The 20,907-nt window shown below is 46.8% G+C and overlaps 1 protein-coding gene across 2 annotated transcripts in view; it reads left to right on the plus strand.

The window, feature by feature from the left end:
* The window catches only part of TGFBR2 (transforming growth factor beta receptor 2), a 171,968-nt gene that overhangs the window by 81,323 nt on the left and 69,738 nt on the right, over positions 1-20,907 (plus strand). For both annotated transcript variants that reach the window (XM_085630568.1, XM_085630567.1), the window contains exon 3: positions 6,830-7,014. In XM_085630568.1, coding sequence (XP_085486694.1) covers positions 6,830-7,014 — 185 coding nt within the window. The remainder of the gene's footprint in view (positions 1-6,829; positions 7,015-20,907) is intronic.

Raw genomic sequence — 20,907 nt, forward strand, 5'->3', positions numbered from 1 at the left:
CAAATCTCCCTCATGTTTTCCTCCCTTTTCCCAATAAGTGTTTACTTCCTTTTTATACCTTCTTCTAATTTCAATTTAGGCTTACTTCCTTTTCCCTTCTATACCTCCTCTTGCTCCTCCCTGCATCATTGCTTCCTTTCCTCCCCTACAGCTCCTCCTTTCACCATCTTCAATTCCTTCTGTACCTTCTTTCCTTCTCATCACTTACCTGCTTTCACAACCTATATCGCTTCCCCTTCTCACATCATTCTTACCGCTTTTTCTTCCTTTTGCCCGCCATCTCCTGCCTTCCCCATCTTTACCAACCACCCACCACCTGTTTCCCCTCTCCACACTCTTCTCACCTTAACTTCAACTCATGAACATCAATTTACTAAAATGCAAGGGGTAGCAGAAGTGAAATCACACGCCCTTTGACCTTCAAGTTTACTCATTCACAAATGCTTACACATACTCACACACACACACACACACACACTCTAACGTAAACACACTCACCCGAAAGAACGCACACAACATACATTTATAAGCATTGTTTTTACTTATCTCAGTTGCCACAGAAGCCATATTCCACCTAATTGTACTCCACTCATTATTGCACTAATATGGAATAATGTTGTATTATTCACTGTCAGTGTAATAAAAAAATTGAGAGGAAACAAAACAAGTGGAGCCCCAACCGATGTCCAAAAGAACGAGGTGCCACTGTGTTCCTGGCACTGATTTTTGCCACCTCTGAGGGCAGGGGTCGCAAAGTGTGTGCCAGGGGTCACGAGGAGCAAGCCAGGGGTTGCAGCTGTGACCCCTAAATGATGTCCAAGCCTCAACTGGCTTCTGCCCCTCCCCCCCCCCCCCGTCCAATGACATAGCTAGGCCTTGCGCCGCCGGTGGCAGCTGCATGTAAGAGCGGGGGTGCTGGTGATTCGGGTTTTGCTGCCCTACGACGGACATAGGTAAGAACTCGTGCCGCCCCCGCCCCCCATTGCTACTCCACTGTCCCCGTCCCTTCTCTCCATCCTCTCTATCTCTTCTGCACGTCCTCCTCTTCCTCCAGCTCATGTCAGTGGAGGTCGATAGGTCCCTACAGCAAACACAATAAAGAAATTAAGAAGTGAATTAGGATTATAGGTTTTTGTAAAAATGCAGGTCCTTGGTTTAGAGAGAAGGCTCTTAGGTTTAGCAATTAACTCTCAAATTACAATATGGCCTGAGGCAGTGGAGACTGTAATAATGCCTCTCCCTTCCCTCTACTTCTCTGTGTAAATGCAATTAGCTAGTACTGACGGTTCTTTGTTTTTCCATTCCTTTTCACTTTTTTATAATTTTTTCACTATGTTGTCATTTCCACATTTGTGAACTTATATGGTGGCCTGCAGGATCACGCGTGCATGCATGCATGCCCTTTGCACATAGATTTTTTTGTGCTCTTTTTCATGTTGCATAATTACAGCCCACCCATTTCATGAAGAACATTAAATTGTAACAAAATATATTATGAAATAAGCTTTTGTATAAATTGAATATCTTATTCCCTTTTGCACGCAATTTCCTTCCCATCATGCACATAGCGTGCATATTTTAAGATGTACATGAAACTTTATATTGTTCACCAGAAATGCACACTATGCACATAGATAACATGCTCGTGGGAAAGATGGCACTGAAAAAATAACTGGTCTGCACCTGGAAAGTTATGTATTTATTTATTTGTAGAATTTCAATAATGCTTCTACCAAAACGATTTACAAAAATAAATGTACAGTAATACATATAATAATAATGTGAAAGAACAAGTACAGAAACGAAAAAAATAAAAGAGACCAAAGAAGATACAAGGAGAAAAGAGAGGTAAGAGAAAAAAAGCGTTCATAGCAGTTAACATCGATTTGCCCTGAAAATATGTACTTATTAAAAAGTTTTACAGTCAGATCACACAACACCTCCGAAAAGGGGATACACCAGATGCCCAGCAACAGATGGGATCAACCAAAAGGAGGAAACGGGCTCAGTCTATTACTGATTCTTTCCTAGTTGGAAACAGATACATTTATTAATTCTAGTCTTGTCACTTCCTGACTGCTCTTTTCCATGTTTCATGCATCTTGCTCACCGCTTCTCTGTTCCATCCCGGAACGCGTGATTCAAGAACATGCTCTTTGTCATCCTTGGTCTTGAACCCTTGAAAAAACTAAATGGATCATGTGCTCTGCAAGTCTGCCATTCTGCACCAGTTTGGGACAAGGGCTATGTAGGATCAGGGAAAGTTGGAGAACATCCTCTTATTCCACATTATGTCTTGCCATATTCTCTGTGTGAGTGACTTCCCTGGTGAGAGTCTTGCACTCACTGGAATGGCCTGTCACAGCTCACATCACATTCTGCATATAAAAAGTAGTTATGTGCTTGATTGGCCCCTTTTTGCAGCGCATTTTTCTCGAGCAAAGTGCCACTATGTTAATCAAAAATATATTCTTTGCAGCTGGAAAAAATAACATCAACAATTTAAATGTTCTTGTCATAAACTGGGCAGATTCTGGATGGATCTATTTAGAACCATAAGTACTTGTGAGATCAACCCTACTGACATTCAGAACTTCAAGTATTCACCCCTGCTAGGTTTCCTCGCAGTTTATTCACCCTGGTATTCCACTGAGCAAAGCTGTGGGGGTATCCTCTTCAGATCAGGCACCCTCTTACATAAGACACCTGTTTACATTGATGGTACTTGGCCAGCGAATTTGGAAGGTTTTCCCCAGACAGGAGTTGATGAAGGTCTGGACTTTGTTGGTGGTGATCACTATTGTCCTCCAAGTTTCTGCTCCATACAGAAGGACCAATTTTACGTCTGTGTTTAAAAGACTGATCATAGTTTGCGGCATTCGGTCCTTGGAGCTCCAGATCTTCTTTAGCTGAATGAAGGCAGCCCTTGCTTTGCCGATTCTTGTCTTGACCCAGAAAATGATTATAACAAATGTATTAGGGTCAATTAACAAAACATTTCCCAATCTAAACTGTGACTTACGTGCAGTGAGAAGGGCAACTACATAATTAAAATATGGATCCTGATTCACACAATTAAGATCTGTGGATTGTTTCTAATGCGGTTGTCAGTTCTGATTTTGCTAATTGATGCCGTGGGGTGATGGATGATCTCGGTCCCATGAAAATGTTTCAGTGCAAACGGTGTGAAAAAACAAAGTATCAACATTCGGAACAGCAAATCTAAACTTACACATAAACAAAGCATAAATGCTGCAGTAATTATGCCAACAGGCAGGGAACATTCTTATAACCCACCGCGGACCCCACAGACCTCAAGAACTTCCGTCCCATCTCGCTCGCTCCTCCCCTTCCCCGCAAAAGTCATCGAGAAAACCGTCAACAAACAGCTGACCACCTTCCTCGAGACGAACAGCTCCCTCGACCCAAAGCAGTCCGGATTCCGAGCAAACCAAAGCACTGAGACCGCCCTCATCGCAGCCACCGACGACATCAGGACCCTGCTTGACAACGGTGAAACTGCCGCCCTCATCCTCCTCGACTTGTCGGCCGCAGTCTGCCACCGCACCCTGACAACCCGCCTCCACCACGCCGGGATCCAAGGAAAGGCCCTGGAATGGATCACCTCCTTTCTCTCTGACAGAACTCAGAGAGTCCGTCTCCCGCCCTTCCGCGCAGCGGCCACCAAGATCATCTGCGGCGTACCCCAAGGATCCTCGCTCAGCCCTACCCTCTTCAATGTCTACATGAGCCCCCTCGCAGCCATCGCACGCAAACACAACCTCAACATCATCTCCTACGCCGATGACACCCAACTGATCCTCTCCCTCACCAACGACCCCACCACCGCCAGAGCCAGCTTCCAGGAAGGAATGAAAGACGTTGCGGAATGGATGAAGCTCAGCCGTCTGAAGCTGAACTCAGACAAGGCGGAAGTCCTCATCCTCGGACCATCCCCCTCCGCCTGGGACGACTCCTGGTGGCCCCCGGCTCTGGGCACCGCCCCCAAGCCCACGGACCACGCACGCAACCTGGGCTTCCTCCTTGACTCCTCCCTCAAGATGACCAAGCAAGTCAACGCCGTTACATCTTTCTGCTTCAACACCCTCTGCATGCTCAGAAAGATCTTCCATTGGATCCCCACTGGAACCAGAAGACGGTCACCCAGGCCCTCGTCACCAGCCAACTGGACTACGGAAACTCCCTATACGCTGGGACCACCGCCAAACTACAGAAAAGACTCCAGCGCATACAGAACGCATCGGCACGCCTCATCCTGGACATTCCCCGACACAGCCACATCTCTGCTCACCTGAGAGACCTGCACTGGCTCCCCGTCAGCAAGAGGATCACGTTCAGACTCCTCACCCACGCACACAAGGCTCTCCACGACATGGGCCCCGAATACCTCAACATCCGCCTCACGTTCTACACACCTATCCGCCAGCTCCGCTCCGCTCCACCAGCCTCGCCCTCGCCACCGTCCCACGGATTCGCAGAACCACCACCGGAGGAAGATCTTTCTCCTACCTGGCGGCCAAGACGTGGAACTCCCTCCCCACCCACCTACGATTGACCCAAGACCATCTCTCCTTCAGGAAGCACCTCAAGACCTGGCTCTTCGAGCAGTAGCGGCATCCCCCCCAGCGCCTTGAGACCCTCGCGGGTGAGTAGCGCGCTCTATAAATGTTCTTGATTGATTGATTGATTGATTGGGGTGGTATGGTTGTGGCAAAGATTAACATTGAATACTGTTCTCCTGAAAAAAGGGTCATAGAAAAAAAAGTTCAACCCAGATGTGTACCAACCCAAATTCTGCACCTGCAGAGTTTCTGTATTTAGGCCAATAGATAAGATTGGGGATATGACAAACAATTGTATCCTAGGGATAATTCATACTTTTCCATAGTGCACATCGAAGGGTTTTTATATTTGGTGATAATCAGAAACATCCTAAATTTATAGGTGCACCTCTAAACCTGCAGGGATTTTCAACTTTTACGTGAACGGGCCCATTATGATGTCCAGGCTGAGGCTCAATTCTTCTGGCCCTGTGCTTCCTCTATACAGTTGTTCAGAGCATATTCAAGTTAACGTGGAACGCCGATATGCCACAGGGGCCATCTTATATTCAGTAGGGCGGTAGCTGGTCTTTGACCAACTGACCACCCAGGCTTACGGTTGCCGCCAAACCCTTGGAGGGGAGGAAAGCATGTTCCACAGCATCTTCCTTTCAGGCTGATGATTGCTTCAAGCCAACCAGTTTCAGCGGATCTGTTACTGCCAAGTGTGTTGCTAAACTTTTCCTCTTATTTTCCATAAAGAAAATAGTTTTTGCTGCTGAAAAACCTCCCCTACATTGTCACAAGTGCGAGGGGTTTTCTCGTAAACTTTTCAGGAATATATTTCAAGCCTGTTAAGTGGCTAGAGAGATGTTTGTGTCCAAGCTCACAGTGCATGCCTGCCCTGGCATGCCCACTCCCCACCTATTGAAGCACATTTACTCACACTATTCACGTGAATGTATCTTTTTACGAATGCAATGCATTTTATTAGGCTTTTGAAAATCCTATTTCTTTTCGTAAACACACACACACACACACACACACACACACACACACACACTCTCTCTCTCTTGCTCTTTCTCTCTCGTGTTTAAATCTATTGTCATTGAGTAGTAGACTCTTATCATGGCTGGGAGGTTGCAGAGCATCTTGGGAATTCAGGAAATACGCATGGGGGCGTGACGGCGGCAGCCAATGATTAAGGACGGGTTAGCACTTAACTAGCAGCATAAATTGCCCATACGCAGTATGACCCTTTTTTGGCCCCTTACACAACACCAAAACGACCGGTTTGCGCAAGTTTTTTTATTTTTGTAGATTTCAGCCACAAAAATGTGCTGCTCACAGTTTATGATTCCGGTATAAGTGAAAAATGTGCTGCCCGCCCACCTTTCCAGGGAAACATTCTATTTCCACCACCTGGGCCTGAGAGTCAGTTCAGAGGGGGGCTCTGGATAAGTAACTTTAACGGATGTAATAATTCGGGTCAAAGGGGTAGCAGAGAAATATTTGGAACAGTCATTCAGGATGTCCCTCTCAATAAAATATTATACAAAAGATCCCTCAAAAGGCAAGCTTCAGTTTATGGTCTGTGTGTTGAAATGTTTGATTTTTATTACATTGTTATAATTTAAATGTAGGTATGTGATTGCCAGGCTAGTGAAAATAGACGACGACTAATACAGCATATTATTTGCATCAAGTGTACTTTTAAAGCTGCTTTCACACATGCATTACTGCAGTGCAAAGGTCAAAGTACAGGCCAATTATGTCTCTTGTTAAAGTCCCCCTACAGAATTCAGCTGGGCCCACACTCAGAAGGTCAATTTAGTGACATTGATCTGGCTGAGGGGATTGAAGCCTTTGTGGTGGTTCTGGTTGAATTCATTTGCTGATAATTGCTACAAATGAAAAACAGCATAAACCATGTGTAGAGCCAGAGAGGGCAAGGGAATTGGATCTGCCCCATGAAAGTCTTTAGGCTCCGCCCCTTGAGATTCATGGCCCCACCTAGCAATGGTAAGAAATGCCATATTCCATGTTGTTGATCTGCAAATGTTCTGCATGCGTGCACACACACCTGCATGCACACACACACACACATGCACACACACACACACACACACACACAAACGCGCGCACACACACACACACACACACACACACACACACACACACACACGTGAACAGAACAACACAGTGCTGGAACACAAAGCAACCCTATACTCTCTCTGTCTTCTTTTCCACTTCCCTGAAATCTTTAGGCAAAAAACTGGTGAGAGGTCCCTGCCCGCACAGCTGTGTGACCATCTGGCTGTACGACTCAAAGGGGATGAGGATCCTACCTCCGGCCTGTGTATGATGGAAGAAAGGAGGATAGTGGATGGACTCCTCTACATGTGCTTGTGCCGAAGGAATGAATGCAACAATAACCCTGCGCCCAGAACAGGTATGGTGATCCTTTCCTCCTTGCTAAACTACACCAGTGGGACCGAGAGCGCCTGTTCCCTTACTCCTTAGAACTTGCGATCCATCTCTGGTGTAATTTGTTGAGATAAAACATTCTTTTAATGCCTCAGAGGAGGCAAAGGAAAAATGAATGTAGCTCTAACTTGGGGGTGAAACAGGAACCTTACATGGTGGTAAAAAGAAATGATGGGGTCAGAAAGTCCAACTACAATACCAGTGGCAATCTTTGATGGGAGAAGAGCAAATTATTGAATTACCAATACCTTGATGAATGGAACTCTCATTGCAAAGATCCGTGTAACCCACAGCTCAAAGGTCTAACTTTACACTCTTACATGTGTCATCAAGTTGAGTAACAAAAACATCTATTTTTTTTGTGGGAGATGATTGGCTTTTATGGTGTGCATTGTGACATTTTTTTTCTGTACATTTTTTGGGGGTGGGTGGGTTGTATGGCGCTCTCGCATATTGACCACTTTGTCAAAGTGGTACAAAAAAGTGGGTTTGTGGGGTTCGGTGAAACTTTGCTCTTTATTCCTGATTGCGAAAGGTGACTGCCTGTGGAGTCACGCCTCCCACAGAGCCACGCCTGACTGCAAACGGAGCCACTCTTCCTCATGAACTTTTTTACCTAAAAAATGAAACCATTTAAAGAAAATAATGAAGAATACGGTGAAAGCACATCTGTGCCTCTGCTTCATTTCAACACACAATATTCCCCAGCTTTTCTATCATGGAAAGCGTGTACAATGGGTCCACGTCTCACGGGTTGATGAGTATTGGTTGGTGCACAGCAGTTTTTGGATTTGTATTGGTGGACCATCACAGTAATTTAGGGCCACATGTATCAACCAAATTTGAATTCGTAAACGAACCGATACGCAGAATTGGCACGTTGGCGAACGCAAAAAAGGCTTTTTACATGTACCAACTCCATTTTGCCACTCGGTAACCTGTTCCCGAATGGCAAAATGGGTTTGCGATTCAGTATTTGGAAGGGGCGTGTTTAGGGTGTCCCTTCCAAATAGCGAATCCTAATGGTATGTATGAATGTGAATGCGGTCGCAAAACATTCGCATTTTACCACCTTCTTCAAGTAGGTGGTAACCCATTCACAAATCGGAAGGGGTCCCCATGGACCCCTTCCCATTTAGGAATGGTTGTAAAAACATTTTTTAAGAGCAGGCAGTGGTCCCGTGGGCCACTGCCAGCATTTAAAAAATGAAAAGAAAACTTTACATTTGTATTTTTTTAAAGCAATCACGGACATGGACCATCCCCGTGATTTCAGTGATTCCTAGGGGGTCGCTGTAGGAAGGTGGATATCTGACTATGGTTACCCCCAAATTTTTGCCTAGTGTCTAGCTGGTTTTTCGACTTAGTTGGCCTGAGATCCTGCTATTCAGGATCTCAGCCTGGCTGTTCTCTCTTTAAAATGGACTCCATGTACCCTAGGTACATACCCAATTGGTTGGATCACCCTGTCAGCCCCTGTACCAGTGTACACTAGGTACCCAGGGCATTGGTGTACCCAAGGCCTGCCAAGGGCTGCAGCATGTATTATGCCACCCCAGGCTTGGCCTAACAATTTGACACAACTGGCTGATCACTCAGCTGGGGTAAGTTGGTGTAATCACCTCTTACTTAGGTGTAGTATACCTATACCTAACCTTAAATGGGACACCTGGTAACCTATGAGTCACTCCTATGGCAGGCCTTAACAATCCTGAAGGCAGAGTGCTTGGTTCCATGTGAGATGGTGCTCTGGCATGAGCTGAGCCTGTCTGCAGTGGTCGGAACAACTTCCTTCTACTGTTTCCAGATATCGTCATACCATATACTCTTAAGTGCATTATGAACCTCGCGGTTAAATGCTATCTTTGGTTTGGCTTTATCAAAACATGTCGAGTAAGGTGTCATACGAATTGGAATACTAACCCCTCGCCAATTCTGGCGACGGGGTTAGCATTCCACCCTTCTAGAGGGACACGACATGTACAGTGCCTGAAACCCGGGTAAAATCAGACATAGCCTCAGCTCCACAAAATGGATGCTGCCACCACAGACACAAGTCTGCCCTCCTGCTGCTGGGAGTCCTTCCAGCTTGGGAGGTGTGGACAAAGGGTTTCCTGCCAGGGGAGGTGCGTGCACCACCCCAGACAGGATTTTGTGTATTGGTCAGGTAGGGCTTGAAAGAAACCAGACATGCCTGTGGCTCACAAGGAGCCTCGGTGCATAGGCCAGTTCAAACCGGTCCTGGGGCACACCAGTCCCGGGCCTGGGGCGAGCTGGACAAAGGATTGGGGGTGTAACCACCCCCCTTCCTGGTCCCACCCATAGGGAGGGACCTAGCAGGTAGTCCGGCCCCTAGAATCCGAATAAAGGTAGGAGCTGTGTCCTAAGACTTCAGACATCCTGGAATCAACTTGAAACTAAGAAGAAGACGGGAACTTCGACATTCTGCTGCACAGAAGACTGAAGAAAATCTCCCCTGTGGTCAGGGAGTGACCACCTTGCTAACGCAAGCACCATCCAGCGAATCACCGTCTGCTTTGCCGCCGCCTCCCGCCGGAGCCCGAGCCCAGAGACTGACAAGACCTGGACCTCCAGACCTCTCACCGCCCGATCCACAGTCCCTGCAAAGAGGAGACCCGTGGAGGCACCGAGACACGTGGAGCCAGCCATCTTGGAACGACTACGACAAGCTGACCAGTGCAACAACCGAGGCTCCCTCCAAGTTGTGCTTTGGGTCCTGAGAAGCCCAACCCTCGAGCAGCATCTGCACCAAAGGTGAGCCCTCCAGCATCTCCACGATCTGCGTGGGGCCCTTCTGCATTTTGCCACTCGACGCGCCTAACCGGTTGCTGGCCCGCTGGCTAGTGGCCATCTTGGCGACGAAATCTACGACAAACACCGCTGGTCTGGTTGCTCCAGACTGGCCCTTGCTCCCCTCCAAAGGAGCAATCCCTCTGACCTGGCTGGTCAGAACCAACAGCTGATTTCCGAATCCTCCTGCAATTGCTTTTGCCAAGGCTTGTTTGCTTCGATCAAGTCGCCGACACCGCCGACAGCGAGAGCCTGCGTGGGACAGCTCGTGAGCCGACTCCTGGACGTCGTCGACCTTCAGGGACCACGTGGCTGCGGAGACAAGCTACCCCTCATCACCTGTTTGCACCCGACATCGCCTGGTACCCACCTGGTGCCACGCTGGTCACTGGCTAGTGACTGTGAACACTGTCCCCTCTGCTTACAGGTCTTCAACATCTCCGATCCACTCTTGGATCCACTGCATCTCTTCCCGACCGACCGCCTGCAGCATCTTTGTCCCAGGCTCAACGGAACAGATAGAAGAAACCCGACGCACTTTGAGGCCTATGCACCCGCTTCCTGTGGGTGAGGTAAAGCTGGTACTCCGGTGCCCATGTGTAGTAATACATCTCTAGTGCCTGTGTTCCAAATCTTAAGTTCCTAGGTCATCCGGAAGATTCCTTTTGCAGTAACTTTGTACTTTTTACGCACCCATTGAAACCTATGGGAGCCCGCGTGTGACTATTTGCTCTGCACACGCCACCCGTGGACCTCCTGGTCACTAACTGACGTTAGCTCCTTGTAGGCCCAGCGATTTTAGAGGCCCTAGGCCTTTTCCCTTTTCTGTTCGTGGTACTTATACCACTATTTTAGTATATGGTTTGAGTGGCCACCAGGGCCTATCCATATAAAGTGCAACTTCTGTGTATTCTACTGTAATCTTGTTTGACGATTTGTGCTCCTGTGCTCATAAAGAGACTAGGGGTTACTTTGAGAAATAAATACATATATATTTTGAATATATATCTGTGTGGTGTCCTTTCATTGGTATAAAAGGGGGTTACTATTGGTAAAACAGCTTGCTTAACACGCATCACGAGTTTAGCCTCAAAGACTGCTTAGCCTACGCTACCACTAGGGCAGCTAGTCCGAAAAGGTTGACTTACAACCACACCATAAGGGTTGCTTGGCATGGTACAAGGTGGTCACTAGAACTAGTGAACAGCATATACCAGGCCAACTTCTCACATTGGTGAGCAGCGGTTGGATTTGAGCTTGCTGTGTTTTACCATTGTAATCTCTTGGTTACCAATTGAAAGATCACATAGGTACCTGTAGGTACATATAAAACAAGATTAGATATACATAAGTTCTACTGAACTTAGTTGTTGTAGAGCAAAGGGAGTAGCACACCCTGACTACAACTACTAGATAGGTTTAGTAGGTAAACACAAGTGTAGGTAGATTGCAACACATCCACCCACACTTAAGAGCAATGGCCGGGGCAGAGGGGTCCACTGTACCCATCTCTGTTGAGAGTGACCCCCAGAGGGCACCATCCAGCTTTGCTACCCTTAATCAGAATGAGCTCAGGCATTTGGCAACTCTTAGAGGCCTTAAACAGCCCAAGAACCCAAACTCTGCTGAGCTCAGAGAACTCTTACAGAATGATGAGAATCAGAGAGAACTCAGGAAAGCTTCCCAGTTAGCCCCCTTAGGGTCAGGAACAGGAGGCCCCCCTTCTGAAGATGCCACAGAGGTACCCCCTTCCAATAGTCACCCCTTAGATGGGATGCCTACCACAGAGGAAGAAAGTGATGGGGATACAGATGTGAGTGGGGATGAAGGGAGAACTAGCCCAGTGCCAAGTGTTATACTTGGCCCAGCTAAACTAAGGCTGTTGGGGACTGACAGTGGGTTCACCCCATTGGATCTCCCCAGTGGACTTAACACAGGGCTTGGAAGGCAAAGGAATCGCTCAGGTGACTCCAATGCTTCCCATGGCTCTAGAGGCTCTCAAGGTCACTCCAGAAGGAGACTGACCACCCCTCAGAGGAGGGAACATGAGGCCAGAATGCAGGAAGCCCAGCTGAGGATCAGGAAGCAGGAGCTAGAAGTAGCCCTGATGGAAGAAAAACTGAACAAGGCTAGGCAGCCTAGAGAGAGTGGGTCTATACCCACTGGTGGCAGCAATGTCCCTAGGGACAAAGATAGGGTCTTTGACAATAGGAACCTGTCCAAGATTGTGCCCCCCTACAAAAGTGGGGATGACATCCACAAATGGATGACTGCTCTTGAGAGAGCCTGCAAAGTGCAGCAGGTTCCTGAAGACCAGTGGGCAGCAATCTTATGGCTCTCCTTTGAGGGGAGAGGCAGAGATAGACTCCTCACTGTTAGAGAAGAGGATGTCAGAAATTACAGAGTCCTGAAGAGTGTCCTAGTTGATGGGTTAGGCTTAACCACTGAACAGTACAGGTTAATGTTCAGAGACACCCAGAAGACACAGACTCAGGACTGGTCTGAATATGTGGAATGTGCCACTAAGGCTTTGGAGGGTTGGTTGCTGGGAAGTAAGGTGTCTGATTATACAGGATTGTACAATTTGATGATGAGAGAGCAGATTTTAAGTAATTGTCAAAACCAGCTTCTCCATCAACACCTGGTAGACTCAGATTTGACCTCTCCCCAAGAATTGGGAAAGAGGGCAGATAAATGGGTCAGGACCAGGATCAGGCCTAAAAACCAGGGTGGTGACCAAAAGAAAGATACCACCAAGCCTCAAGAGAAGGGTGGGGATAAAGAAAAAGAGAAACCTTCCTCAGGGCCCCAAAACTCCACACAGGGTGGTGGGTCCCAAGCTCCCTCCTCTACCACAGCTAAAAAGCCCTACTGCCATGAGTGTAAAACTCCTGGGCATTGGAAAACTGACAGCGGTTGCCCAAGGGCTAAAAACAAAACTGTTCCTCCAATTACTCCTGTCACACCACCTATTACTGTCAGCAGTAATCCCCCAGGTGGTGGGAGTGCCCCCAGAAATCTGGGTGGGTTTACTTGGGGAACACAGGGGGACCCTGGCTTAGCCAATTCCCCTACAGCAACCACTCTTGTCTGTGATGGTGGCATGGGATTTGCCAACTTCACTGCCTGTCCCAACACTTTGGGTAGGTACAGACAGGAGCCCTACATCAATGGTACAAAAGCTGAGGCCTACAGAGACACTGGGGCTAGCATCACAATGGTGGCCCATTGGCTAGTTCCCTCTGAGCAGCTTTTGCCCGGTTTCTCCTACCAGGTGACTAACATTGATGGCAAACAGAACAGTCATCCCATGGCAGAGGTATGTCTCAGCTGGGGAGGGGTCACTGGCCCTAAAAGGGTAGCAGTGTCCCCAACCTTGCCTGTAGACTGCTTACTGGGGAATGACTTAGAACTCTCAGCTTGGGCTGGAGTTGAACAAGACACCCATTTTAAAATGGTAGGCCTTTCACAAAAGGGTAGGGGGGTTGTGCCATTCACAACCCCTGTCCAAATAGATTTCCTCCCTGAAAAGGTTGGAAGGGCAGTGGTAGCCACAGCCCAGGCACAGACAGACTTCCCTGTAGGGACTGGCAGAGCTGTGACAGTCACAGCTCAAACACAAACTGAGTGCCACCCTGAAAAGGTTGGCAAGGCTGTAATGGTCTCAGCCTATACTCAGACTGACATAGGTGTAGTGAAGCCTGAAACAATGGATCACTCCACACAAACTGAGAGTAGTGGGGAGGAAGAAAAGTCTCCCTCTCCCCAGACATTAGGAAAAGGTCAGCCTCCTCAGGGATCTGACCTCACCCCTTGTGAAGGAACTGCCCCAGAGGTAGCCAGGCCTGGCCTGGCAGAGCCTCTGATGTCAGTGGCCCCTTCCAAGGTGGGACCCAGTCTGGTGCAGGTAGCCTGCCTCTCTCTACCCTGCCTCAGTCAGCCCAGGGCTGCAGAGGTCAGGGAGGCCAGTGGACCCCCAGAGGGCCCCTGTCCACAAGAACCCCCCCATCAAAAGAATGAGGATTGCCTGGCTAGTAGCCCTAGTCAGGTGATGGGTAAAAACATTCCTGAGGGATCTCCTTTACAGGTAGTTAGGGACCTCCCCCAGGGGGATTCTGTTGGGCACAGGCAAACATGGGACCTTAGGGCCCCAAACCTGACCTGTCCCTCCAGTAAGCCCACAAAAGGGACCCAGCCTCCAGCTTTAGGTAGCCAGAGGCTGACCCTGAGAGCACAGTGCAACTCAGTTAAGGAAAGAAAGGCATCCATGGTGGAGGGGGATTGGAGGAAGCTGAGGCCTCACTTTGAGGACACTCACTTCAGTACTCCATCTCAACACCAGCCTTTTACTTCGCCAAGACACACCAAAGGTAGAGATTCCCTATGGTGGAGACCCTCTGATACCCTTAGGGTGAGGGATTGCTTAGTGGACCATGAGACAGGGGTTAACCATGCCAGTGCTGGTTCCTCCTTATATGGCCACTTGGGCAATATAGGCTTACCTGGTCAAGGTCAGCCTTATCTCCCTTCGTTTGGGGGGGGGTTGTGTAGGAAGGTGGATATCTGACTATGGTTACCCCCAAATTTTTGCCTAGTGTCTAGCTGGTTTTTCGACTTAGTTGGCCTGAGATCCTGCTATTCAGGATCTCAGCCTGGCTGTTCTCTCTTTAAAATGGACTCCATGTACCCTAGGTACATACCCAATTGGTTGGATCACCCTGTCAGCCCCTGTACCAGTGTACACTAGGTACCCAGGGCATTGGTGTACCCAAGGCCTGCCAAGGGCTGCAGCATGTATTATGCCACCCCAGGCTTGGCCTAACAATTTGACACAACTGGCTGATCACTCAGCTGGGGTAAGTTGGTGTAATCACCTCTTACTTAGGTGTAGTATACCTATACCTAACCTTAAATGGGACACCTGGTAACCTATGAGTCACTCCTATGGCAGGCCTTAACAATCCTGAAGGCAGAGTGCTTGGTTCCATGTGAGATGGTGCTCTGGCATGAGCTGAGCCTGTCTGCAGTGGTCGGAACAACTTCCTTCTACTGTTTCCAGATATCGTCATACCATATACTCTTAAGTGCATTATGAACCTCGCGGTTAAATGCTATCTTTGGTTTGGCTTTATCAAAACATGTCGAGTAAGGTGTCATACGAATTGGAATACTAACCCCTCGCCAATTCTGGCGACGGGGTTAGCATTCCACCCTTCTAGAGGGACACGACATGTACAGTGCCTGAAACCCGGGTAAAATCAGACATAGCCTCAGCTCCACAAAATGGATGCTGCCACCACAGACACAAGTCTGCCCTCCTGCTGCTGGGAGTCCTTCCAGCTTGGGAGGTGTGGACAAAGGGTTTCCTGCCAGGGGAGGTGCGTGCACCACCCCAGACAGGATTTTGTGTATTGGTCAGGTAGGGCTTGAAAGAAACCAGACATGCCTGTGGCTCACAAGGAGCCTCGGTGCATAGGCCAGTTCAAACCGGTCCTGGGGCACACCAGTCCCGGGCCTGGGGCGAGCTGGACAAAGGATTGGGGGTGTAACCACCCCCCTTCCTGGTCCCACCCATAGGGAGGGACCTAGCAGGTAGTCCGGCCCCTAGAATCCGAATAAAGGTAGGAGCTGTGTCCTAAGACTTCAGACATCCTGGAATCAACTTGAAACTAAGAAGAAGACGGGAACTTCGACATTCTGCTGCACAGAAGACTGAAGAAAATCTCCCCTGTGGTCAGGGAGTGACCACCTTGCTAACGCAAGCACCATCCAGCGAATCACCGTCTGCTTTGCCGCCGCCTCCCGCCGGAGCCCGAGCCCAGAGACTGACAAGACCTGGACCTCCAGACCTCTCACCGCCCGATCCACAGTCCCTGCAAAGAGGAGACCCGTGGAGGCACCGAGACACGTGGAGCCAGCCATCTTGGAACGACTACGACAAGCTGACCAGTGCAACAACCGAGGCTCCCTCCAAGTTGTGCTTTGGGTCCTGAGAAGCCCAACCCTCGAGCAGCATCTGCACCAAAGGTGAGCCCTCCAGCATCTCCACGATCTGCGTGGGGCCCTTCTGCATTTTGCCACTCGACGCGCCTAACCGGTTGCTGGCCCGCTGGCTAGTGGCCATCTTGGCGACGAAATCTACGACAAACACCGCTGGTCTGGTTGCTCCAGACTGGCCCTTGCTCCCCTCCAAAGGAGCAATCCCTCTGACCTGGCTGGTCAGAACCAACAGCTGATTTCCGAATCCTCCTGCAATTGCTTTTGCCAAGGCTTGTTTGCTTCGATCAAGTCGCCGACACCGCCGACAGCGAGAGCCTGCGTGGGACAGCTCGTGAGCCGACTCCTGGACGTCGTCGACCTTCAGGGACCACGTGGCTGCGGAGACAAGCTACCCCTCATCACCTGTTTGCACCCGACATCGCCTGGTACCCACCTGGTGCCACGCTGGTCACTGGCTAGTGACTGTGAACACTGTCCCCTCTGCTTACAGGTCTTCAACATCTCCGATCCACTCTTGGATCCACTGCATCTCTTCCCGACCGACCGCCTGCAGCATCTTTGTCCCAGGCTCAACGGAACAGATAGAAGAAACCCGACGCACTTTGAGGCCTATGCACCCGCTTCCTGTGGGTGAGGTAAAGCTGGTACTCCGGTGCCCATGTGTAGTAATACATCTCTAGTGCCTGTGTTCCAAATCTTAAGTTCCTAGGTCATCCGGAAGATTCCTTTTGCAGTAACTTTGTACTTTTTACGCACCCATTGAAACCTATGGGAGCCCGCGTGTGACTATTTGCTCTGCACACGCCACCCGTGGACCTCCTGGTCACTAACTGACGTTAGCTCCTTGTAGGCCCAGCGATTTTAGAGGCCCTAGGCCTTTTCCCTTTTCTGTTCGTGGTACTTATACCACTATTTTAGTATATGGTTTGAGTGGCCACCAGGGCCTATCCATATAAAGTGCAACTTCTGTGTATTCTACTGTAATCTTGTTTGACGATTTGTGCTCCTGTGCTCATAAAGAGACTAGGGGTTACTTTGAGAAATAAATACATATATATTTTGAATATATATCTGTGTGGTGTCCTTTCATTGGTATAAAAGGGGGTTACTATTGGTAAAACAGCTTGCTTAACACGCATCACGAGTTTAGCCTCAAAGACTGCTTAGCCTACGCTACCACTAGGGCAGCTAGTCCGAAAAGGTTGACTTACAACCACACCATAAGGGTTGCTTGGCATGGTACAAGGTGGTCACTAGAACTAGTGAACAGCATATACCAGGCCAACTTCTCACAGTCGCAAATTGCGATCTACCTCTTTAATATTAATGAGGTAGGTCAATTTGCAACCCCCTAGGAATCGGTATATGAAATGCTTGGAGGTTCATACATTGGACTTTGCGATTACCTAATTGCGATTCTCAGAAAATTGCAATTAGGTAAAATCAAATTTCCAATTTTGATACATGTAGCCCCTTAGAGTCTACACTAAAAGTAAAAGGGTTGACAGTGAGGGCTTGATTTTGGGCTGTGTGTAGCTGTTCAAGTCCAACACTACAGAATCAATCCAAAATTGATGAGGGAAATGGGAAAATGCAAAAGTGATTTTACAATGAAACAATCTAAACACAGAGCTCAAAAAAAGAAGAAGAAAAGAGGCACAAAAAGAGGGGCCACATATGAAGCGCAGGAAGAATAAACTCAGGGAATGAAAATAAAAGTTCAAAAAAGAGAGCATCAATGGGAGAGGGACAATCTAAGTAAATACCAATGAAACACATGGGGACCGGGAACTATACACAAGCAGATAGGGGCTAAGTCCCGGGGTTTCATAGAGCCCATAGGTGTTGGAAAATATAAATAGAGAAGCAGACATAAGGGCGAGTCTTTTTACGTGATTGCATTTTCCCATGGCAGGAGTTCGTTGAGACCAGAGGTAGCTGTCTGAAGAGTAAAGATCCAGAAGACGTCTCTTTTCTTTCTAAAACTCTCGGATTCCTGATCATTTCCAAAATAGTCCATTTAAGATCTTTCAGTGTGCTTTTTTTCTTTCCAATGTTCAACCAGTCGGCGATCAAGAACAAGCGAGTCAGAGCGACTCGCTTGTTCTTGATCGCTGACTTATGTTCACTGAAACAGACCCTAAATTCACGTCCAGTTTCCCCCTATGTAGCCATGGTTACAAGGGCATTAAATAAAATATCCAATGTTGGATTTACGGCAGTTGGTCATTTCCGTGAGTTTAAATAGTTTTTTGCCCCATTCAAGTATATCAGAACAGATGGCATGATTGCATGGCATGGCACGTACAACCTTTATGGTTGCCTGTAATGGGTGTCGATCCTGATATGGATTTCTGGATTAAATTATTTTCCTCATTACAGGTTGCTTCAACCAAGGTGTTTCTAATGTTTCTGCTGCGTTTGAATGCAAAAACAGGTTTTGGGAGTTTAGTAGTCTACCGGCATGCAGAATATGCCATTGTGCTCCAGTGATCTGTCTGATTTTATTATTGAGATTAGAGTGTCTCGTAACACAGATCAATTTAGGTTCCTCGGTCTTAGGTCATTGTTGGAATAGGCTGTCTCTGTTGTAATATTTATCTCTTTATAAGATAAACAACCAGTTGTCGTAATTTTCAGTCCTCTCTAGCAGCACTTTCACCGCTTGTAACGCTTCCTATTGGGGGATGTTAGTATAAAGTGCCTCGATGTCCATCGTGACTAGGGTATCAGTAATGGAGTTGAATGGAATTCCCTCTACTTCGGATATCATTTGTCGTGTGTCCTTGACGTAGGCTTGGAAGGCAGAAACCAAGGGTTTGAGAAATTGGTCCATATACCTAGACAGAGGTTCGGTTATAGAACCTATAATAGACACTATGGGTCTAAAAGGTGGATTGGTAGAATTTTTATGAGTTTTAGGAAGTCCATACATTAAAGATGTACGGGTGTCGGCTTTATTGAGGAATTCAAATTCCTGTCTGCATATTGTACCTTTATTCATGGCTTCCTCAGTGATATGAAGGATTTCTTTCTTTTGCCGTGAACTCCAACATGGCGACCGTCATTTTGTCATATTGCTTTCCCATTGATACATTCTAGTTCTTTTAGAAGTATTGCCATGTGTGCCTATTTACAAGGCTTCCACAATTTCTCCTGACGCTTTATAATGCGCCCCGCTAGCCGTCAACTTCACTTCAGTCATATCACGGAAGAAGGAAGTACAGTGTGTCCATCAGATTTCGAGAAAGTTTATCGGCTAGCGTCTATTTAACAGTTCTCCAGATCCAGTTGTATCTTTTACTAAGGACGTACTGTGTTTCTACCCGATATCGGTTAAGTTCATCTGTTGGCGTCTGTCTCTCTCACGCCTTCATAGGATCTGCCTCCACTCATTTTCAAGCTCCGTTTTATTTTGTCCCTTGGATTCCTCTACTTAACACTTTAGATACTTTCCCCAGGTGTTTGCTCGCCTATAAGTCACGTGATCACAAATTTTATTTTTGCCTCATGTTTTGTTGTATTGTGGGCTTCACTTTATTCACCTTTCCTTATCTAGTAAGGTTCCTGTGGTCACTACACTTTGGTGTTTCCCCCAAGCCCGTACATCGAGATTCTTTGAGTTTTCAATCCATTGCTTGCTTATTCGTCAGATCGATGTATTTTTCATTAATTTTTTTCAGACTCAGTCTCTCCCATTATTATTATTATAATTATCAATATTCTGGCTCTACCTTCTGCATTTAATAGTGGAGGGGGTTCCCCCACCCTTTTCTCCAACCTGGTTGAATACGATTTTTCTTATTGCTTACCTTTCCAAGGATTGTGTATGAGGCAAGTCCCGTCCTCTATATTTATTTTTTTCTTTTATATATTTTTTTCTGTACCGTTTTTTTAACTCTATCATTTTCTCTTATACTAATAGGCATTTTATACTCCTAGGTTACCACCTCGCCTTGACCTACATTTTTACCTCAATCTGATTCTCTCTTTCTAAACCATCTTTCTGATGTGGAACTATTATTTAAGTACCAGGTTTCTGCCCGTTTGAGTTTCACCCCTCAAGTAGGTATCATGCCCCCTCTGTTTTCTATGTAGCCTATTCACTCTCTGACACGTGGGTCGTTTTTTCAGATTTTCTACTTCAGTTTGAAATCTTCCACACTTCTACCATATCCTTTCACTGTGTTATTTGGTTTGTTACAATAATTAGTCTCAATATGCATAATCACATCGTAGTTACAGTTCTAATCCTTCCAATTCTTCTCTACTCACTGTATTTAGTCTATCTTTCCCTTTTCTTTTTCCCTCTTTGCCCTTGATTTATTTTTATAAGAATATTTCGTTTAAATTCATTCGCTGTATTTCCATATTTCAGATCAGTTCTTGGATGTTACTGTGAGCCCCTGTTTCCTGAATCATTATTCTGTGAATTTATTCAGATTTATGACAGGTGTCATTGACTTCTGAATATAGACTTTGCCCTGATGAAGGTTGTGGTTCACCCCTTCGATCACATTGTGACTACCGAAACGCGCATCGGCGCACCTCTCTCTATATATATTGTACAGTCGTTATTTTGCGAATATCTCTACTGTATTATATGAGATTCTTTATGATTTGTCACATTTATGTTTGTATTTTGATCTGTACTTGATGTGAAGTATGATTGTGTGTGAGTGTTTATTTTTTCAAATGTCATTGTAGGTCTTTGATTTATTTGATGTATGGAATTTATTGTTTCTTTTTGTCTTACTGCGGAGCTCACAAAATCTTTGTATATAAATGTACATATTAATGTCATGAGATTTTTCTATATATATCAAAAAAAAAAAATCTATGGACGATGGATAAATCGCAAAATGAAAACTGATTTGACTTACGGTGTGTGTAGTATTATAGACGCACTGCTTTGTTAGTAAATAATTGGAGAAGTTTGTTTCCCACTCTTTTTGTAAGAATATCCTTCCCTGGATCCTTCTCCATAAAGTTGTTTTTTCAGGGTCCCTCTTTTTTTATTGTTAATGGTTCATGTAATTTGATCTTC

The sequence above is a fragment of the Triturus cristatus genome, chromosome 10, assembly GCF_964204655.1.
Source record: "Triturus cristatus chromosome 10, aTriCri1.1, whole genome shotgun sequence".
Classification (NCBI taxonomy): Eukaryota; Metazoa; Chordata; class Amphibia; order Caudata; family Salamandridae; genus Triturus; species Triturus cristatus.